The 18,715-nt window shown below is 44.4% G+C and overlaps 1 protein-coding gene across 1 annotated transcript in view; it reads left to right on the top strand.

The window, feature by feature from the left end:
* Positions 1–15,282, top strand: part of si:dkey-246g23.2 (solute carrier family 66 member 2) — an 81,317-nt gene extending 66,035 nt beyond the window's left edge. The window contains exon 5 of the mRNA XM_038806321.1: positions 14,668–15,282. Within this exon, the coding sequence (XP_038662249.1) occupies positions 14,668–14,842 (175 nt within the window). The 3' untranslated portion in view covers positions 14,843–15,282. The remainder of the gene's footprint in view (positions 1–14,667) is intronic.
* The last annotated feature ends 3,433 nt before the right edge of the window (positions 15,283–18,715 follow it).

Below are 18,715 nucleotides of genomic sequence, written 5' to 3'. Positions count from 1 at the left end.
GGCCTCGTTCCGCATCACAAACCAGCTGTCTTAGCCCACTAAGCTAAACCAGCCCTGAATAACCAAAATTGAATAGAGGAGCAAAGTGTTCTGCAAGTAGAAATACAAAAATCATTACAAGTTATAACACAACTCAAAAAATCATAACAAAAGCAAATAGAGCACTAAGGCTTGAATTTTAGGCAGCCACCTCCCTCACACTGGAGCAAGCTGATGGAGAGAGTGGGGAATGGTGATGTAAATGGGTGACTTGCTGGGGAGGAGTGCACTATGCTTGTTGCCTACCCAGTTGCACTGCAATTTTACAAAAGTAAAGAAAAGTAGAGAGGTTTTGCTAAACTTGCATCAAATCTTGGTTGGTCCACACTCAGTGTATTATGTATAGTTCATATTGTAAAAAGAATATAGAGGGAGAGGGTGAAAAAAAGTTTACAAGAATGATACCAGCACTATGAGACTATACCGCCACCTATCTCCAGTAGTGGACTTCCTGATGCAGTGGAGAATCGGTGATAGAACGGAAATGGTGCCCGATGCTCCACTGACGGTGGCATTGAGGTTCATGCCACAGCAGGAGGATAGGTGAAATTGAGCCATTTGCATCCTATTAATGGCCTGGGCACCGGATTGTCCAAACCTTCGGGATTCCCCAGCTCTCTGGGTTGGGATTCATGCGGATGTGGAATGGTGCAAGTAGTTCCAGCGCGACCCTGACGTGGTGGGCCACTGGGGGAAGTATTTAAGGTAGGTTCCCCCCCGCCCCCCGACGTCCATTGGAGGACCCCCTTCCACCCACAAAGCAAATCCTGACCACCCAACCCTAGGATCCCAGAAGAAACCTCCCAGAGAACCACACTGGAGACCCTCCCCACCAGAGACTCCCCATAGCAGAGACCGCCACCTTAACAGAGACCACTCACATAACAGACACACCTCCCATAACAGAGAGCCCGCCCCTATCAGTCAGCCCTACTGGAGGTGAAAGAGCATTTCTCTTCATGTTTGAATGCATCTCAAGCATCCTGCTTTGAAGCTGACTGTAATGTTTATAAACATTTAGGAGTTAAGTGCCGTCTCTTCACCTTTTTCTCAGCAGAAAGCTCTTAGCTGCTTTTGATCTGGTCATCAGTTGTCAATGACAGCTAGATGTTTATAAACATTGTTGTTAGTTTCACAGCAGGTTACTTGAGATCCATTCAAGCATGAAGGGAAATGAAACTAAACAATCCAGACATTTGGCTGTCTGGAACCTGTCAATTACAGCCCAGTAAAAACTTTCTCTCTTTGAAGTACATAGTAACCTTGCCAATCAAAGGGGTTTATTCCCTGGGCATGTGAATTTTACTTTCTATGAAGTTAAAGCTGCTGCTTTCTCTATCTTAGGCAGCAGCTGTAGCGGACAGGTGAGTTTTAAAGCAGTGGTTTTTTTCTTCACTGTTTCTGTCTTGACTGCTCTTCAGCTTCCAGGCAGGGGTGACTTCTAAGGGGAGGGTGATCTCTGATATGGCCAAATCTCTGATATGGGTGGTTGGGGGAAATCTGATAAGGGGAGGATCTCGAATATGGGGTTCTTTGATTTTGAGGGGTCTCTGATATGGGGGCTCTAATATGGGGGGATCTCTGATAGTGGGGTGTCTCTGGTGGGAGTGTATGCTGGGGGCTTCTTGTGGAGGGGGGTTGGGTCACACTCATGTGTGCATTATGTGGGAGGGGGGGACCCAGCAATTCCCATGGTGGGGGGGGCAAGAATGGCATTGTCGGGAAGAGGGGGGCCAGCCTTCAGGCCTTGCAATCGTGCCACTGAAAATGGCGGCCCGCCATTCAAGGGCAGCACGGTAGCATTGTGGATAGCACAATTGCTTCACAGCTCCAGGGTCCCAGGTTCAATTCCGGCTTGGGTCACTGTCTGTGCGGAGTCTGCACATCCTCCCCGTGTGTGCGTGGGTTTCCTCCGGGTGCTCTGGTTTCCACCCACAGTCCAAAGATGTGCAGGTTAGGTGGATTGGCCATGATAAATTGCCCTTAGTGTCCAAAATTGCTCTTAGTCTTGGGTGGGGTTACTGCATTATGGGGATAGGGTGGAGGTGTTGACCTTGGGTAGGGCGCTCTTTACAAGAGCCGGTGCAGACTCGATGGGCCGAATGGCCTCCTTCTGCACTGTAAATCCTATAAATTCTATGATGGCAGGGTTTGCGTAAATCTGCATGGCAAGGGACATTGAAACGCCTCTGGGTGCCAGTCCCAATGCAAATGCAAACCAGAGGCAGCCCAGCTCCGGCGGGAGAACATAGTCTTCCAAATGGAAAATCCAGCCCGCTATGCCTTTTGTTAATTGGAAATACAAGGGTAGCACGTGGCACAGTGTTTAACACTGCGAGTACAGTGCTGAGGACCCGGGTTTGAATCCCGGCCCTGGGTCACCGTCTATGTAGAGTTTTCACATTCTCCCTGTGTCTGCGAGGGTTTCGCCCCCACAACCCAAAGATGTGCAGGCTAGGTGGATTGGCCACGCTAAATTGCCCCGTAATTGGAAAAAAAAATAATTGGGTCATCTAAATTCGTTTCAAGAAAGAGTTGGAAATACAAATGACAGCAAGTGGGCTAGTGTTTTTATTGTAATTTTGTGCAAGGCTTTGCCAGATGAAAATTATGGAAATGTTTGCAAAGTAGGGCAATTCCAATGTTAGCCATGATGTGGAGATGCCGGCGTTGGACTGGGGTGAGCACAGTAAGAAGTCTTACAACACCAGGTTAAAGTCCAACAGGTTTGTTTCAAACACGAGCTTTCGGAGCACGGCTCCTTCTTCAGGTGAAGAAGGAGCCGTGCTCCGAAAGCTCGTGTTTGAAACAAACCTGTTGGACTTTAACCTGGTGTTGTAAGACTTCTTACCGAATTCCAATGTGGACATCGGTCTGCAATATTTTCACTGATCTTTCAAAGGGAGTGGGAAGATTTAATCAAAACATAAATAATAGCAGGTTGGGCAGAGTTGAATGCTTACTGCTGGGTCGTAACCTTGGCATGTTGGACCAGCCACCTACCTGTTGCACACATCAGTCAATTTTTCTTTCCTTTGAAACCAATACAAAGGGAAAGCAGACAGCATAGTTACCGGGGCTGATGCCATCATCGGGCTTCTAACAAGCTTGTGTCTGCTTATTGATGAAATATTTGTACCTCTCTTGGGTAGACTGCATAAAAGATCAATAGACAGACCTTTTTATTTTGGGCTTGGTACAACCCAAACCATTGGGATTTGTCTACTTGTGCCAAGTTTCACTCTGTACTCGAGCACAAATTTATAGTTGAACAATCCATCAGATTGAAATAGTTACTGGTGCATAAACCACTTAACTAATTTAAAGTCACCATTCCAATTGCACTATAGCATACTGTGTTGAATAGCAGCAACACAGCTTGGCAGACCAATTTGAAATACACAGTTAACATACTTCTGATAAAACCAAGTTATTGATGTGCTCATTAAGGCATGAGATGTCCTTTGGTGTCTCTTCTGGCTTCCTTGACATAATCTCTGAGCCATTAGTTTGTCAATGATGTGAGATAGTACTTAGTTTGTTTCTGCCTGCACTTTAGTCTCATTCTAAATTAACAGCTTTGCACCATCATGCAGTGCCTCATCATTACTAAAGAACGTAGAAGATTCATTGTGAGTAGGCCAACAAAAATTAAGATTTTTTTCTCACAGATTTACAAAATTACCTATTTCTAGAATAGATTCCCCTTCAAACCCCAATGCTCCACCAAGATTCAAGTGATTACTTGAAATCAGTTGCAACATATTTAATACTATTTACCAATATCAGTGAGCACAAAGCATATTACTTCTAAGACTAAAGATGTCGGGGGCGATTCTCCAATATGGAGCCCAAGTGTTCAAGCCATCGTGAACGGCGTTCACAGGGGCCAGCACGGTGCTGGAGCAGTTCACGCTGCTCCAGCCTCCTTTGCCGGCGCCAGTTGGGCTGCGCCAACCTGCGCCCTGCGCATGCGTGGGGGACTTCCTTAGCGCCCTGGCCCCGACTCAACATGGCATCAGTGTTCAGGGGCTGGCCGCACCAGAAAGTAGGCCCGGGGGGGGAGGGCGGGGAGGCCGGCCCGCTGATCGGTGTGCCCCGATCGCAGGCCAGACCCCATCGGAGCGTACCCTAGTGAAGGAGCCCCGCTCACCACAGGCCGTCCCCCGACCGTTCGCACAGAGTTCCCGCCGGCAGCGATCAGGGGTGAACGGTGCCGGCGGGACTCTGTCAGATCCGCGCAGCCGCTCGGCCCATGCAGGCCGGAGAATCAGCGGCCACACTGATTCCAGCGGCCAGCGCCGCGCCGGCGCAAATGGCGCCTATTCTCCGCACCTCAGAGAATCGCACGCCGCCGTTTGAGCGTCATGGCGCGGTTGCGCCGATTCTCCGGCCCGGTGCGGGGCTCGGAGAATCGCCCCCGTCATCTTGAACGCTGCAGATACACTTTTTGCTAATTCTGTATATGGTATTTACTTCTACTTGTTCTGTTTAAAAACCTACATTTGATTTTTTGGTAGGTTCACAAACATTTTAATTATAAATAGTGTGCTATATTTCCTTTATTTGTTTAATAACAAAATGTTGTACTTCGTTTGATCAAAACAAAGCTTGTTCTAATTTTATTTTGCGTAATGCATCACAGATTATTGAGGCACAGATCTGACGCCTTGAATCATTGTGGTCAAATGCTCAAGAGATGAATAGTTTTGCATAATCAACTTTATTTAACAGCTTCTCCATCATCAATTAGTAAAGTTGAATATCGAAATATGCAAACTCATTCCTTTGAGTAAGAACAGTAACAAATGTTTCCTAGTTTAGGAGATTGGTGATTTGCTTCAGACCCTCCCTCATGCCTTATTGTAACATTCTGAGACACCAATGTGGAAACAAGGTCCCTCAATTAAATATTTCATTCAGATTCTGGCTGCTCCTTTGGATAATAAAGAAACAGCAACACAAACCAAGGAGACTATGGGATGTTTCTTGCGCCCCGCCAAACATTTTTACAGAAATTCTTCTCCCACCCCATGCATATACTTATCTTCGCTCAGTAACTGTAATGTTCTAGATTGTCAAAGGCTAAAACATTTACAGATTATCTACAATAATGTACTTTAATTCTGTCCATGTTTTCATTACTTATTCATGACAAATATAGTGGGCTGAGTTTTTGTAGTGGCAATGATGGTGGAAGTGTCAGTATTCGCTGTCTTTACTCCACTGAGAGTGACAGTAGTCTGGGGAGCCTGCAAATGCACTGAATCTGCTGTTCTGTCAAGTGTCTGATACAGGCTCTCACAGGCTGCTGTTCCCAGAGAAATACATTGACAAAACTTTCCACTTCTGAGCTGTCAGATATGCTGTAAAAATCCTTGTAAATCTTGCACCTTCTTGAATGCGGTGTAACTGGATTTTTAACAGCTCACTAATTTCACAGATACTGTTAAACACCATCACTAGCCCTGAAGAATTGATCTTTTTGTGGAAAGTCAAATGTCTCTATAAGCCAAAAAGTAATCCATATTTTTAAATTCAAAAATCAATATTTTTCCTTTTTACTTAAAACAAAAGATTCTTTATTTTAAATTCGAACTTAATCCAATCATAAACATTTACTTTGCTCTAAATTTTAAGTAGAACTGAATGATGTTAAATGTTTTTTAAATTTCCTGGTGTGCTTTCTGTGAATATCTCAATGTGGTTGGCTGCTTACCTGCTTGGTGCCAAGGGGAGAGATTCTGTGGTTTGATATCATCAGCAAAGGGGTAAACCATGTACAGGGATCACTAGATCTTTGTGGATGGCTTTCTGCGAGGTCAGTGGCGAGGGCCCTTGCATTACTGCTAACTGCAAAATTTAGGCCAGTAAAATCTGGTTTTGGGGATAGGGATCTTGGTGTTCATTTGTACTGGGAAATGGAATATTTGCATCTACTTTTTCCCAGTGTTGGAATCAAGTATTCACGGCTCAAGGTTTAAAATGCTGCAAAAGATTGGACGTGAAATGCAAACTGTACTGGAACAAAGTTACCTAGCTTTAATCTCAGTTGAACTTCTTGTCTTGGGCAGTCCCTCAGGGTCGAGGATGACTGGAGGAGGGTTCTGCGATGGCTGAACAGTCCAATCCTAGGTCCGGAGACTCTGCCACAAGTTTGGCAGGTGGTGTTTGATGGGGTGGGTGGGACACTCTGGATTCCGCGTTCTCTTTCCACTTAGCCTCCGCATGCTCCACCCTACGACGCTCGAGGTGATTTACGCCCTCGCGGATGCTTCTTCTGCAGTTTGTATGTTGTAACGCAAGTGATTCCCAAACGTTGATAGGGGTGTTGCATTTATTTAGGGAGGCTTTCAGAGTGTCTTTGTAGCATTTCCTCTGCCCTCCTAGTGATTGCTTGCCATTGCGAGCTCAGAGTAGAGCACCGGGTGTCTTGTGTTGAGCATGCGGACAATGTGGCCCACCCATCAGAGTGTTTGAGCATTACCAGTGCCTCGATACTGGGGATATTGGCCTGTGAGAGGATGCTCGCATTGGTACCAGTGGGTTTGCAGGATTTTGAGGAGAAAACGTTCGTGATATCTCTTCAGGGATCTGAGGTGCCTTCTGTCCGTTGTCCATGTTTCTGATGAGGTCGTGGACCACGGCAGTTCTGGTGCTGGATTTGAAGTCTCGCTCTTCGAAACTTTGTTCCTCAGGCGTATTAAGACTGCACTGGTGCATTAGAGTCAATGCTGGATTTCATCATCAATGCCTGCTCATGCTGAGAGGAGGCTGCTGTGGTATGGGAAATGATTCACATTGTCCAGGGGCTCACCGTGGATCTGGCTTGTCAGAGGACAGTTTTGTCTGGCAGGATTGGGTTGGTGGAGAACCTTGGAGGAAATAACAGAGGCAGAGAAGACAAGGTCACAGAGGGGTTCTAAAATAAAGTCTGTATCTTAAAATGAAGTCATAGGAAGCCATGGCTTGGTGAGGACAAGGTAAATTGAGGTGTCCGTCTTGGCGTGAGTGAAGGAAGCTTCCTGTCCGACTTACAGTTTAAAAATAGTAGAAGGAGGAGGTAGCATATGCTGGATCTGGTCGAATCCAGAGGTGAAAAGGTGGAATGTGATGTTGACATTTACAGGCAGTGGACAACATGGCCACCAGATCCAGCGGGGAGCCTGTCTCCTAGAAAAGAGATTACCACCACCTGATGCAACAACCTAAACCTCCTCAAACACCGCTGTTCCGACATGTCATGGAAACGCAGCCTCTGCCTGTACACCCTGTACCCCCAGGTACATGGTACATACTCGTGCGACTCGGCCTACGTTGTCTACCTCATACGCTGCAGGAAAGGACGCTCCGACAACAGATGAACGGACCTTCTCTTCCATGGTAGCGGAGTGGTAGCACAGTTGCTTCACAGATCCAGGGTCCCAGGTTCGATTCCTGGCTTGGGTCACTGCCTATGCAGAGTCTGCATGTTCTCCCCGTGTCTGTGTGGTATTCCTCCAGGTGCTCCAGTTCCCTCCCACAGTCGAAAGATGTGCAGGTTAGGTGGATTGGCCATGAAATATTGCCCTTAGTGTCCAAAAAGGTTAGGTGGGGTTACTGGGTGAAGGGGATAGCGTTGAGATGTGGGCTTAAGTAGGGTGCTCTTTCCAAGAGCCGGTGCAGACTCGATGGACCAAATGGCCTCCTTCTGCACTGTTAATTCTATGATTCTTCCAGTCGGGGAACACCAGCAGTCAAGGGCATTCAGCCTCTGATCTTCGGGTAAACGTTCTCCAAGGTGACTTCAGGATGTGCGACAATGCAGAATGGCCGAGCAGAAACTTATAGCCAAGTTCTGCACACATGAGTACGGCCTCAACCGGGAGCTTGGATTCATGTCGCATTACATTCATCCCCCACCGTCTGGCCTGGGCTTGCGAAATCCTACCAACTGTCACGGCTTGAGACAATTCACACCTCTTTAACCTGTGATTATCCCTCTCTCCAGTTGCTCTGTCTGGACCTGTAAATACTTAATTACCTGCAAAGACTCACATTCAAAGTATCGTCTTGCATCATTGACTTTGTCAATATATATGTTTTGGAACCCACCTATTCATTCACCTGAGGAAGGAGCTGTGCTCCGAAAGCTAGTAATTCGAAACAAACCTGTTGGACTTTAACCTGGTGTTGTAAGACTTCTTACTGTGTACGCCCTGTGTTATGGTTAGTGCCTCCTGTGAGCTGCAGTGCTCTGCTGCCATCCTCTCTGCTGTCCAGGTGCTGGTCTCTGAACAACTCGGAACTGCTGTTTGTGTTAATAATCATATTGCTGCTTGTTTGAGCTCCAGTCGAAGCAGTCACTTTAACGAGATTCAGAAAGTCTTCAAAGTCTAGGAATAAAACTCCCAGCAGAGGCACTGTGAATAAACCCTCTCCCACCAATGTGTAAGGAGGCAGCTCTGAATACTGATTGCAGCAACTTTTAATTAGACGCTGTTCCGGTCTCATCTTTGTTTTATTGGCCAAGTTTCAGGAAGCCTGAGAAATCCACAAATGCAACTTTAATTTTGAAAGTGTGTTGAAATATTGGGCCTGATTTTCCGGCCCTTCCTGTCGGTGGGGTCTTCCTGTCCCGTCGAAGTTGACCCCCGCCATGGATTCCCCGGAGGCTGGATTGGCGAGCCATGCAAATTTCCATTGACTTCAATGAGTCCGGAAGATCTCGCTGGCGGTCAATGGTGAGGCTCCTCCTCTGCAGTGGGAAAACACACCACGGGAGGGTGCGAGAGGTGGAAAATCCCGGCCATTGCTTCAATTTAGTGATTAGTGTACGTTACCGAGAGCTGCGCACAAATGGTCGAATGCACTTGAGTTACTGTTGGAGCCAACTGTGGAGCCAGCGTCTTGCGCCCTCACACTTTCACCACTTTTAACCCTCTCATCCGTACCCAAACCTATGCACTCATTTAGTTTAAAATGCCTCATCTTTTTAGTCAGAATTTCGCAGGCAAAGGGATTACAATCCTAAACTAACCTGACATTTTTCATTACATATAAACTGAATTTGCTGTATTATCAGTTATCTAACCCTGACTACTGACACACATGGAAGTGTAAGGAGCCGAGAGGAATGTTACGTTGCTTATAAAGTGCTACAGATGAAGCATCAATAATTTCCACTGATTTGCTCATATCTGGTGATGATATAAAGCAACTTAATTCTGTGACAAGTCTGGTTCTTAATTTACGACTTTGCTCAACTATCACTGGGAAAGATTGTACATTATCAGTACCACTTTAAAGAGAATATTTTTAACAGGTTTTACTTCTACTAGCAAGGTAGCACAATGGTTAGCACTGGTGCTTCAAAACTCCAGGGTCCCAGGTTCGATTCCCGGCTTGGGACACTGTCTGTGCGGAGTCTGCATGTTCTCCCCGTGTGTGCGTGGGCTTCCTCCGGGTGCTCCGGTTTCCTCCCACAGTCCAAAGATGTGCAGGTTAGGTAGATTGGCCATGATAAATTGTCCTCAGTGTCCAAAAAAACAAGGTTAGGTGGGGGTGGAGGCATGGGCTTAAGTAGGGTATTCGTTCCAAGGGCCGGTGTAGACTCGATGGGCCAACTGGCCTCCTTCTGCCTTTCTATGACTTTTCTTTCCTCTTCCAGAGTAGCACGTCCATCTATAAGTCAGCTTTCGGAGTCTGTGCTATGGGGCACAAGGAACAGAAACAAATTTCTAAATTACAAAAGCCCTGTTGCACTTAGTGATTGCTATTTCAGCTTTTTGTGGCCTTTAGCTTTCATATATATATTGCCAGGATGAACCAAGGTTTCTTTGACCGGTAGAAGTGTGTTAACAATTGATAAGGTGGCTTACCACCACTTTCTCAAGGGCAATCAGCAATGGGCTTTGCCAGAGATTCTTCTAATGTTGTGAATGAATAAAAATGTATAGCCGCTGGACGAAAGCTCCTAAAAGGCTGAAATCTCAGAAGTAGCAAGGTATTTACATGGCACATGTACAGAGTACAGCACACAGAACTAAGACAAACAGCAAAGAGGGTAGAATTGGATGTCAGACACACATTCAGGATGGTAATCAAAGTAGGAGTGGAGAGTTCATCATTTTCAAAACAGAAACTCAGATTGCATCTTCGTGATCAGTCCTTTGTGTGTTCTGCTTTTATTTATATTAGGTGTGTTAATTTATTGGTCTATTTTTGTGCCAACCCATCAAAGCAGATGTCAACAGTTAATCTGCTTCATGTCCAAGCATGATACGGCGCACATTGAAATGCTTTTTAAAAATACTACTACTGCATTTTTCAGCACCTTTAATCCATATTGCAATGCAATTACCTCCTCCTCCGATCAGGCAAGTGGACAGTTAAAATTGCTCATATTACCTGGTTGCAATGAGAGATGCCAGTAGCTGACTGTTCCTGATTTTAACTGATGTCTCAACTGATGTTGTCAGAACACAATTGCAATTCTCACTGTCTTGAGTTGGAAGTCAGAGTTACATAGAAACGTATAAAAAAGGAGCAGGACAGGCCATTCATTATGATCATGGCTGATCATCCAACTCAGCAACCTGTTCCCACTCTCCCCCATTTTCTCTGATCCCTTTAGCCCAAGAGGCTGGCCAAACTCCTTCTTGAACACTTATAATGTTTTTGTGGTAGCATGGGCCCTTTTAAGGGGCGATCTCTCACTGGCCATGTGATCAGCTTAGGGCCTATCGTGCCTGAGCGGGCGAACCCCGACCAATGGAGAAAAAGCCCAGAGCCCTGGGAGCAGGGGCCCGGGCATTGTGGACCAAGGCGTCATAGAGTGAAGACCTGTTTCAGAGATCTCTGTGCCTGTATATAGTTCACCTTTCCACCTTTCTTACCTCACGGGGTTTTCAACTTAAATTCCACCCGAAGATGTGCAGGGTAGGTGGATTGGTCATGCTGAATTGCCTCTTAATTGGAATTTTTGTTTTAAATATATTAAATTAGATCCAGTAAAATAAAGCTGAACTCTGTTACCACGTTATACAAGTGGCAGTCAAACAGTGCCATATAAGTGCACTGCTACATTTGTTGCTGACGTGATGAGACATTCAAGCAAATTTATCTGCTCAGATGAATCTAAAAGATGCCAATGGTGCCCTCCGAATGAGAACAGGGGGTTCTTCATGTGTCCCATCTAACAACACCAAAGCAGATTTTCTGGTCATTATCACACGACTGTGGGATCTTGTTGCATGCAAATTGGCTGCTGGATTTGCCTGCATTACACCAGGGACTACACTCCAAAAGAACTTCATTTGGACTTGCCGACGTCATGAAAGACACGAGGAGGGATTCTCTGGTGCGGTGTGTCCCCGCCGGCAGCGGGATTCTCCGTCCCGCCAGCCGGCCAATGGGGTTTCCCCACGCCGTCAGGAAATCCCCGGATGTGAGTGCATTGCCGGCACAATAGAGAATCACGCCAGTGCAGAATCCAGACCACCATATAAATTGCAAGTTATTTCCCTCTTGCCAATATTGCAGAAGGGAAATACAATCTGTTCACAATTTATCAATATCTTCCTACTTTCAGTTATCAGTCTTACATAAAAATACACTAACCATTTGAAAGATAACGAACCTATCACAGCATTTTTCAGTGCCTGTGGGCATCTTTGAAATACCATAAATGAACAAGAGGGAGACAACTTAAATAATGTAATTTGCAGGCATTTTGCAAGTCCTGGCACCTTCGCTTGGCTTCTTTGGTGACTCCATTCAGTGATTAGCTGAGTCAGAAGACATGAAAGTCCTGCATTGCTGGGTGCTGACTTTGTTGATCTCAAGCAAGATGGTCTTAACCTTTCAGCATGCTTTGCTGACAGAAGGAAATAATGTTGGGCTTTCAAGGAAGTGTGTGTGTGTGAGAATGAACATTGGTCTTGATGGCATTGACAGTCATGGTCAACTGTCCAAAATTGTCTGAAATCCACTGGCTGTTTCGGCAACATATTCTGCTACAGCAAGAAGTCAGTGCTTTCGGAGTGGAGAGAAGAAAATTAACTCTACGGAGAAAAATTGTTCAGGGTGTATGTTACTTCAGAAGGCATATAATGAGATATACTTCAGTAAGCTTTATATAACCTTTATAATTACCCACTTAATCTAGTAGATAGCTGCTGTATCCGTAAAAGTAATTGCCTGTAGTTTGAAATGTTTTATCTACAGGAGTAATGCTGGTGACATTTAATACCAATTGTGGAATAAACCATGGTTCTTGTCAAGTGGACCTTTGTTTATACCAAATTTTAAAAAAAAATCTACTCCAAGGATTTTAAGTATGTTATCAATCAGAATTACCAAAGAGTGACTTACTTGATTGCACGTTTATGAAGGTCAAAGGCTCCTCTTTACAAGAAAGCAGATTATATGGAAGGCATGAAGACGGCACACAGCTCTTTACAGTTTCGCAAAGCGTTATTGTGGCAGAGAGAGCTGCTGTTGCCTGTCAGGGGCATTAAATCTCACTCATTTGCCATAACTTCATTTTCCTGGGATTTCCACCACAGGTACAGGGCATGGATTGAAGAACCCATGTGGAAATTCACTCTCAGTGTCTCTGAAGTTGCAAATCAATATGGGGTCATGAGCTATTAAACTGCTTCTGGAGGTAGTAAAGAGTAACCTGTGAAATTTTCAATTTAACACTGGGGTTCTTTCTTTGTCGTTGTTACTCTTGGTTCTCAATGCCTTGATTTTAAAATTCCCATCATTATTTGCAAACCCCTTCCATGGCCCCTCACCCATCCTCATCTTTGTAATCTTAGGACGGCTTGTGGCGCAATGGTTAGCACTGGGACTGTGGCACTGAGGACCTGGGTTCGAATCCCGGCCCTGGGTCACTGTCTGTGTGGACTTTGCACATTCTCCCCATGTCTGCATGGGTTTCACCCCCACAACCCAAAGATGTGCAGGTTCGGTGGATTGGCCACACTAAATTGCCCCTGAATTGGAAAAACAAAATAATTGGGTACTCTAAAAAAATTTTAAAACTTTGCAATCTTGAGCTTCTCAACCCACCAAGATATCTGTACTCCTCCAATTTTGGTCTCTTCCGCATTCCTGGTTTTAATGGCTCCATAGGTGGTGGCTGTGCCTTCAGCTGCTCTCGAATTTCTTCTCTAAATCTCTCTATATTTCCACCTCGCTTTAAGATGATGAATAAAACCTACCCCTTTGACCAAGCTTTTGATATCTAGCTTTATACTTCCATATGTGGCTCAGTATCAAACATTGTTTGATGCTGCTCCTGTGAAATACTTTGGGATATCCTATTACATTAAAAGTGCTATAGCTGTTTTACTTTTAGCGTAATTTGAAAAACAACTGATTTGATCCCGAGACAGTAATGCTTCTTGTTTAGCAATCGTGATTGAGTAATAAACAGACCTGACTATCTGCCTGTGAGCTTTCCTGATGAATGGAAACTCTAGGACTGGAGCTCAGCGTAGTGAGCATTGATGGAAGGTATTTTTATTTGATTAAGTCGTCGCACTTAATCATAGTCATGATAAACGATAAAATAAAGTTTTATTTTAAATCTGATAAAACTCTGAAGTAGGATACAAATTAAGATACATCAAAAAGGCAATGTTAGAGTTTAATGTGTGAATTTAATGATAAGTTTGTGCGCAATATGTTATTAGCACAGTTTTCCTTTCTTTAAGCCATTGCTGCTGATCTGTTTCTTGATTTACACCAGATACTCTGCATTTTAATACTTGCAGTTAAAAGATGTGGGGGGCGGGGAACCGAACCTTCAGCAGAGGGGGGAATGGGGGTGGACAATGAGTGGTAGCAAATAAGCACCTGTTCTGCACCTTGTTTGAATTCCCATTTCCCTTTTCTACCGCCTCTTGTGCACATGTTGAAGTTAACTTTCACCCCCAGATTTTCTTTAAATGGCAGAGGATCAGGTGGGCAACTGTAGAGACTGAGACATGCACCGTATTAATAAGGTTAAGGAGCTGAGCGAAAATCGTGCAATCTGAAAAAGTTGTGACGGTGAAGATGTGTAGGTCAGCACTCTGGTATATTGCAGCAATACTGGGGCGACAGGTGAAATGTCAAATCAGTGGGAGTTGAAGATAATTGGCAAAAGAACCAGAGGGGAGTTAAGGGATGAGAGAATTAGTTTTACGCATCGAGTTGCTGTGATCCGGAATGCTGGGCAGGTGGGATCACATTCACTAGTAACTTTTGAAAGGAAATAATTGGTTGTACGTCTGAACCCCAATTTGCAAGGCTGTGGGAAAAGCGAGTGGGTCTAATTGGACAGCTCCATCAAAGCGCAGGCATAGGCATGATGGGCTGAGTGGCCTCTTACTGTGTTGTTAACCCCAGAAAGGTGGTGGATTAGGGTGATGCGGGATGTTAATTTGATTTTAGACCTCCAGCTCATTTTTCCCCATTCTTATCTCCTTACATCTCGATGAAGTGACTAGGAATATTTTTCGATGTTAAAGGTGCTATATAGAATGCAAGTCGCTGGAATTGCTGTTTCACATTGTAAATATAAATTTGCATTTGATAAATCACATTACCTGAATGCGGCATAATAATTTTCCTTTCTTTAAATCCCTTTTCCAGTGTGAAGATGGTGCTGTTGTGGACTGTTGGTGATATCTTTAAGACGACGTACTTCATCACTAATGCAGCTCCAGTACAATTCTGGGTTTGTGGAACTGTTCAGATTTGCATTGACATTGCAATTTTCCTTCAGGTATTCATTTATGGGCAAGGAGAGCATGAAAAATACGTCTAACAAGACTGCATAGTGACAGAGAATGGCTGCCTGGGCTGTATAATACTGTGCACAGTGTGGCTGGAATATTTTTTCCTTCCCATTTCTGTAGAAGAATATATCCTGTGCTGTGAAATTATTTACAGCAGCGAAAGTGCCTTAACCAAAGAAAACATTTCCTGTGATAATTTCTTTCCTACAGGATGCATTCTGTTTAAAGTCTCCAAATCAACAACCAAACTGCACCTCCAACGTGCAATGGGAGGGGGTAACTTTAAATGTCTTTTATGATTTAGCTCTCAGCAAGGATAGATAAACAAGAACAGCATCAACAAAAACAGAGAAGTACGCACCTTTGTTAAAAGCAGACAGTGAGGTCTGATAGGATGACTATTGCTGGAATATAGGAATAGAACATAGAACAGTACAGCACAGAACAGGCCCTTCGGCCCTCAATGTTGTGCCGAGCCATGATCAAACCCACGTATCCACCCTATACCCGTAACCCAACAACCCCCCCCTTAACCTTACTTTCATTAGGACACTACGGGCAATTTAGCATGGCCAATCCACCTAACCCGCACATCTTTGGACTGTGGGAGGAAACCGGAGCACCCGGAGGAAACCCACGCACACAGGGGGAGGACGTGCAGACTCCACACAGACAGTGACCCAGCCGGGAATCGAACCTGGGACCCTGGAGCTGTGAAGCCTTTATGCTAACCACCATGCTACCCTGCTGCCCCAAATGGTTCTAAAAAAACTCCTCAAGCCTTCAGATAATAGTCATTTAGTATTATTGTCTAAAATTTCTGTGTATAAGTTGGTGGCGGGAGCTTTACTCACTGCGAATGTGTAGTCTGTCCTTTTGTACTATGCACAGGTGATGTGCTCCGTTCCTCACCGTCAGCACATATTCACCGTCACCGTTAGCCCATATTCAGAAAAAAGACTCCCTTTTAAATCGTTTAATACTTTCTGACAAATGTTTAAAATCTAAATACAATTGATGCTGTTTTTATAAGCTTTACAGCGTTCCGTGTGTCCCACGTAATGACAATATTTTAAAACCAAACTATATAGAGGAGAATTTCCATTTAAAATGATTGGGAGTTCTGGGAAAGTACTGCCGATTTGAACCCTGAATCAGTGGGATCATATTTTTTCAATGGAATCTATGAAAGGATCAATTCCAGCATTTTGCTACAGGATGTTTGTTGTCTGTTGGAAACACTGAAAATAGCTTATTATTGATGTTGCTCCTACTGTTTTACAACATTTCTACTTCCCGTTTTTTAAGTCTGCGGTGGGACCAGGCACAGAGAATCCTGCCCAATTGTTTATTTGAAAAGAACAAAATGCAACAACTATGTGGCATTACTCTAGGCCTGTTTCCTAAGCATTATGTTGTCCAAATCAAACATGTCAAGTTCACACCAAATTCAATTTGCTGTAATGTGCACTGAATGAAGCCTGTGAGTGGATAATTGGAGGAAAAGCAATCTTGAATAATGATAGTGAGAAGTATGTGTTTTATTGTTGAAAATACTAGAGTCTGGAGTATTTACATATTACCACAAAAGTGTTTTAAATTATATTTCCAGCTCAGTAGGATTTTTTGACTACCTTAAAAGGAAATTAGGATTTCCCCTGCCAAACTGTTGTTTAAGATAAAGTTAAGGAAGTTAGTTCTTAAAAGCTACGTAGTGCACCTTTCGTTTAGATAAGCAGCTAATGACCTTATGTGAATGCGCTCATTGTCCCACATTGTTTGTAGCTGAAAGATTTTGGGTGCAAATTAACGGCCACGTTGCGCCAGGCAAGGATCCGTGCAGGCTGGTTAGATCGCGGGAGAGATCCAAATCAGGTGGGTTTTGCTGGAAGCTTCTTCCCGGTTCTGTGGGCGAGTTCCCCACCGCGATCGAATGACACTTAGTCATTTTCCTCTCCGAGTTATTCTCCGGGCTAGCCCACACTGGGGAGCTGGACTCGCTGGGCAGACCAGCTCCTCAGAGATCGGGCCACCATTTTGGAAGGGTGCCCCGATCTCTAAGTGAACTTGAGGGTGACGCCCCCCCCCCCCCCCCACAGCCCCCACTCACGGGCAATGCCATCCTCCACACAAATGGGCACTATCCACACCCCCCCTGTGAGGACACCCTAATAGAGGGTCACTGAGGGCCTCCCTTTCCATGCCTTCTTTCAGGCCATCCACCCTTCAGACCCCCAATCATCCGGGGGCCTCTTCACATCCACTCCCCCCTCCCCCACCCATCCTTCATAAGCCCTTATCCCTCCTTTTATGGTCATGAGCTCCCTCAGGCCTTTGACAATGCAGTCTGGGCCTAAAAATGGCAATTGAGCTCTCCAACTAGCACTGATAACTAGCACAAATAAGCACTGCTTTGCAAACTTCTGCACTCTGCTCCTTGTTTCAGTTGTGCAGGATACTCGCTCCTCTGGAAGCTCCATTGGGAAGATTTTATGCATCCATCCCACCTCGTGGAGCGATTTTCAATTGTTAGCCACCGCCTGAACTTCAAGCGACTGGAGCAGTTAAAAATCACCCCCACTATTTCATAACGTAGATGTTCAGATACATTGGCAAGAATTATTTCTTTAGTTTGCTCCTTACGCCCATTTTAGGTTGTGAGTCTGTAAAAATGATAGGATCACGGAGTATATCCAGAGGTTATGAGGCCTTCATTTGCTGATGAAGTTCAGACCTTGGAAGTCAGACAGTTGAACTTCCCACCGCGTGGGACAGGCAGGTGCCAGAGATATGGCCACAACGGTGGTGATGCTAACTTCCTGCTTGTTAGGTGATTTGGACATTCTGAATTCTCCCTCTGTGTACCCAAACAGGCACTGGAATGTGGCAACTAGGGGCTTTCCACAGTAACTTCATTGCAGTGTTAATGTAAATCTACTTATGACAATGAAGATTATTATCATTATCATCATTATAGATATGATGTACCCTCTTACTCACCATCACAACTGTGGCATACTTAGTGATACTGCACCAACGGTGATCAGCCAGTTACTGGGATTGCAACTTGCGCATTTTGAAACTTTTGCATATGATTTTTCTGGTCTGTGAATAATTGCACACAAGATTCAGCTTGGTCTTCCAAAATGTACTGAGATTGCAGAAAAAAAGCAGACTCAAGCAGTGCAATGCAAAAAATTAATATTGAGATGGTTTGTGCATATGCAATTATAGGTGATGAGGTTTTTCCTCACCTTTCTGAAAGGCTTTATTGTTTTTTAGTCTGTGCTGTTACAAATGTACTGCCGCTTTAATTCTCAGGTTCAGTTTTACTGAGGCCCCAGCAGGGCTGGGCGATTTTATGTCACATTATTTATCATGTTTTTTTTTCTGCATGGGTCATACACTGGCAGTGAATTTACCTGGGACGTCGATGTCATTTATTGTCTGAACTGTTTTTGAACTGTTGTCTAATACATGCTTCTATACAGCGAAGATGGTATCGAGATAATACAGGAATGCTGCATGTCTCTATGCAGTCCACCATTTGACATGAATCCGTCATTTCTTTTACCAAAGCCTTTTAATAATTTCTTTGGCAGTAACGCACATTTCTCCCACTCCCACTCCCGCAGAAATAGGTTTTCGATCATTTTTTAAAATCAGTATTACCTGAAACATTTTCGTTTTATTCTTTTAAATTTTGTAACAAATAAATGCCGACAGTCATTGCAGGATTGGTTTTATTAGGCATTCTGAAATTGTAGTCAGTCGCTTCAAAAACCAATCATGCAGAATGTGATATAACAGCAGTCCAGTTTAGTTCAGCTATTCATTCATATATGCACGACAGAACTTTACTTTCAGCAGCTTGTGATAATATTGAAGAGGCTTTAATATGG

The sequence above is a fragment of the Scyliorhinus canicula genome, chromosome 9, assembly GCF_902713615.1.
Source record: "Scyliorhinus canicula chromosome 9, sScyCan1.1, whole genome shotgun sequence".
Classification (NCBI taxonomy): domain Eukaryota; kingdom Metazoa; phylum Chordata; class Chondrichthyes; order Carcharhiniformes; family Scyliorhinidae; genus Scyliorhinus; species Scyliorhinus canicula.
The sequence above is the reverse complement of the archived record's forward strand: the minus strand, read 5'-3'. Positions and strand labels throughout refer to the sequence as shown.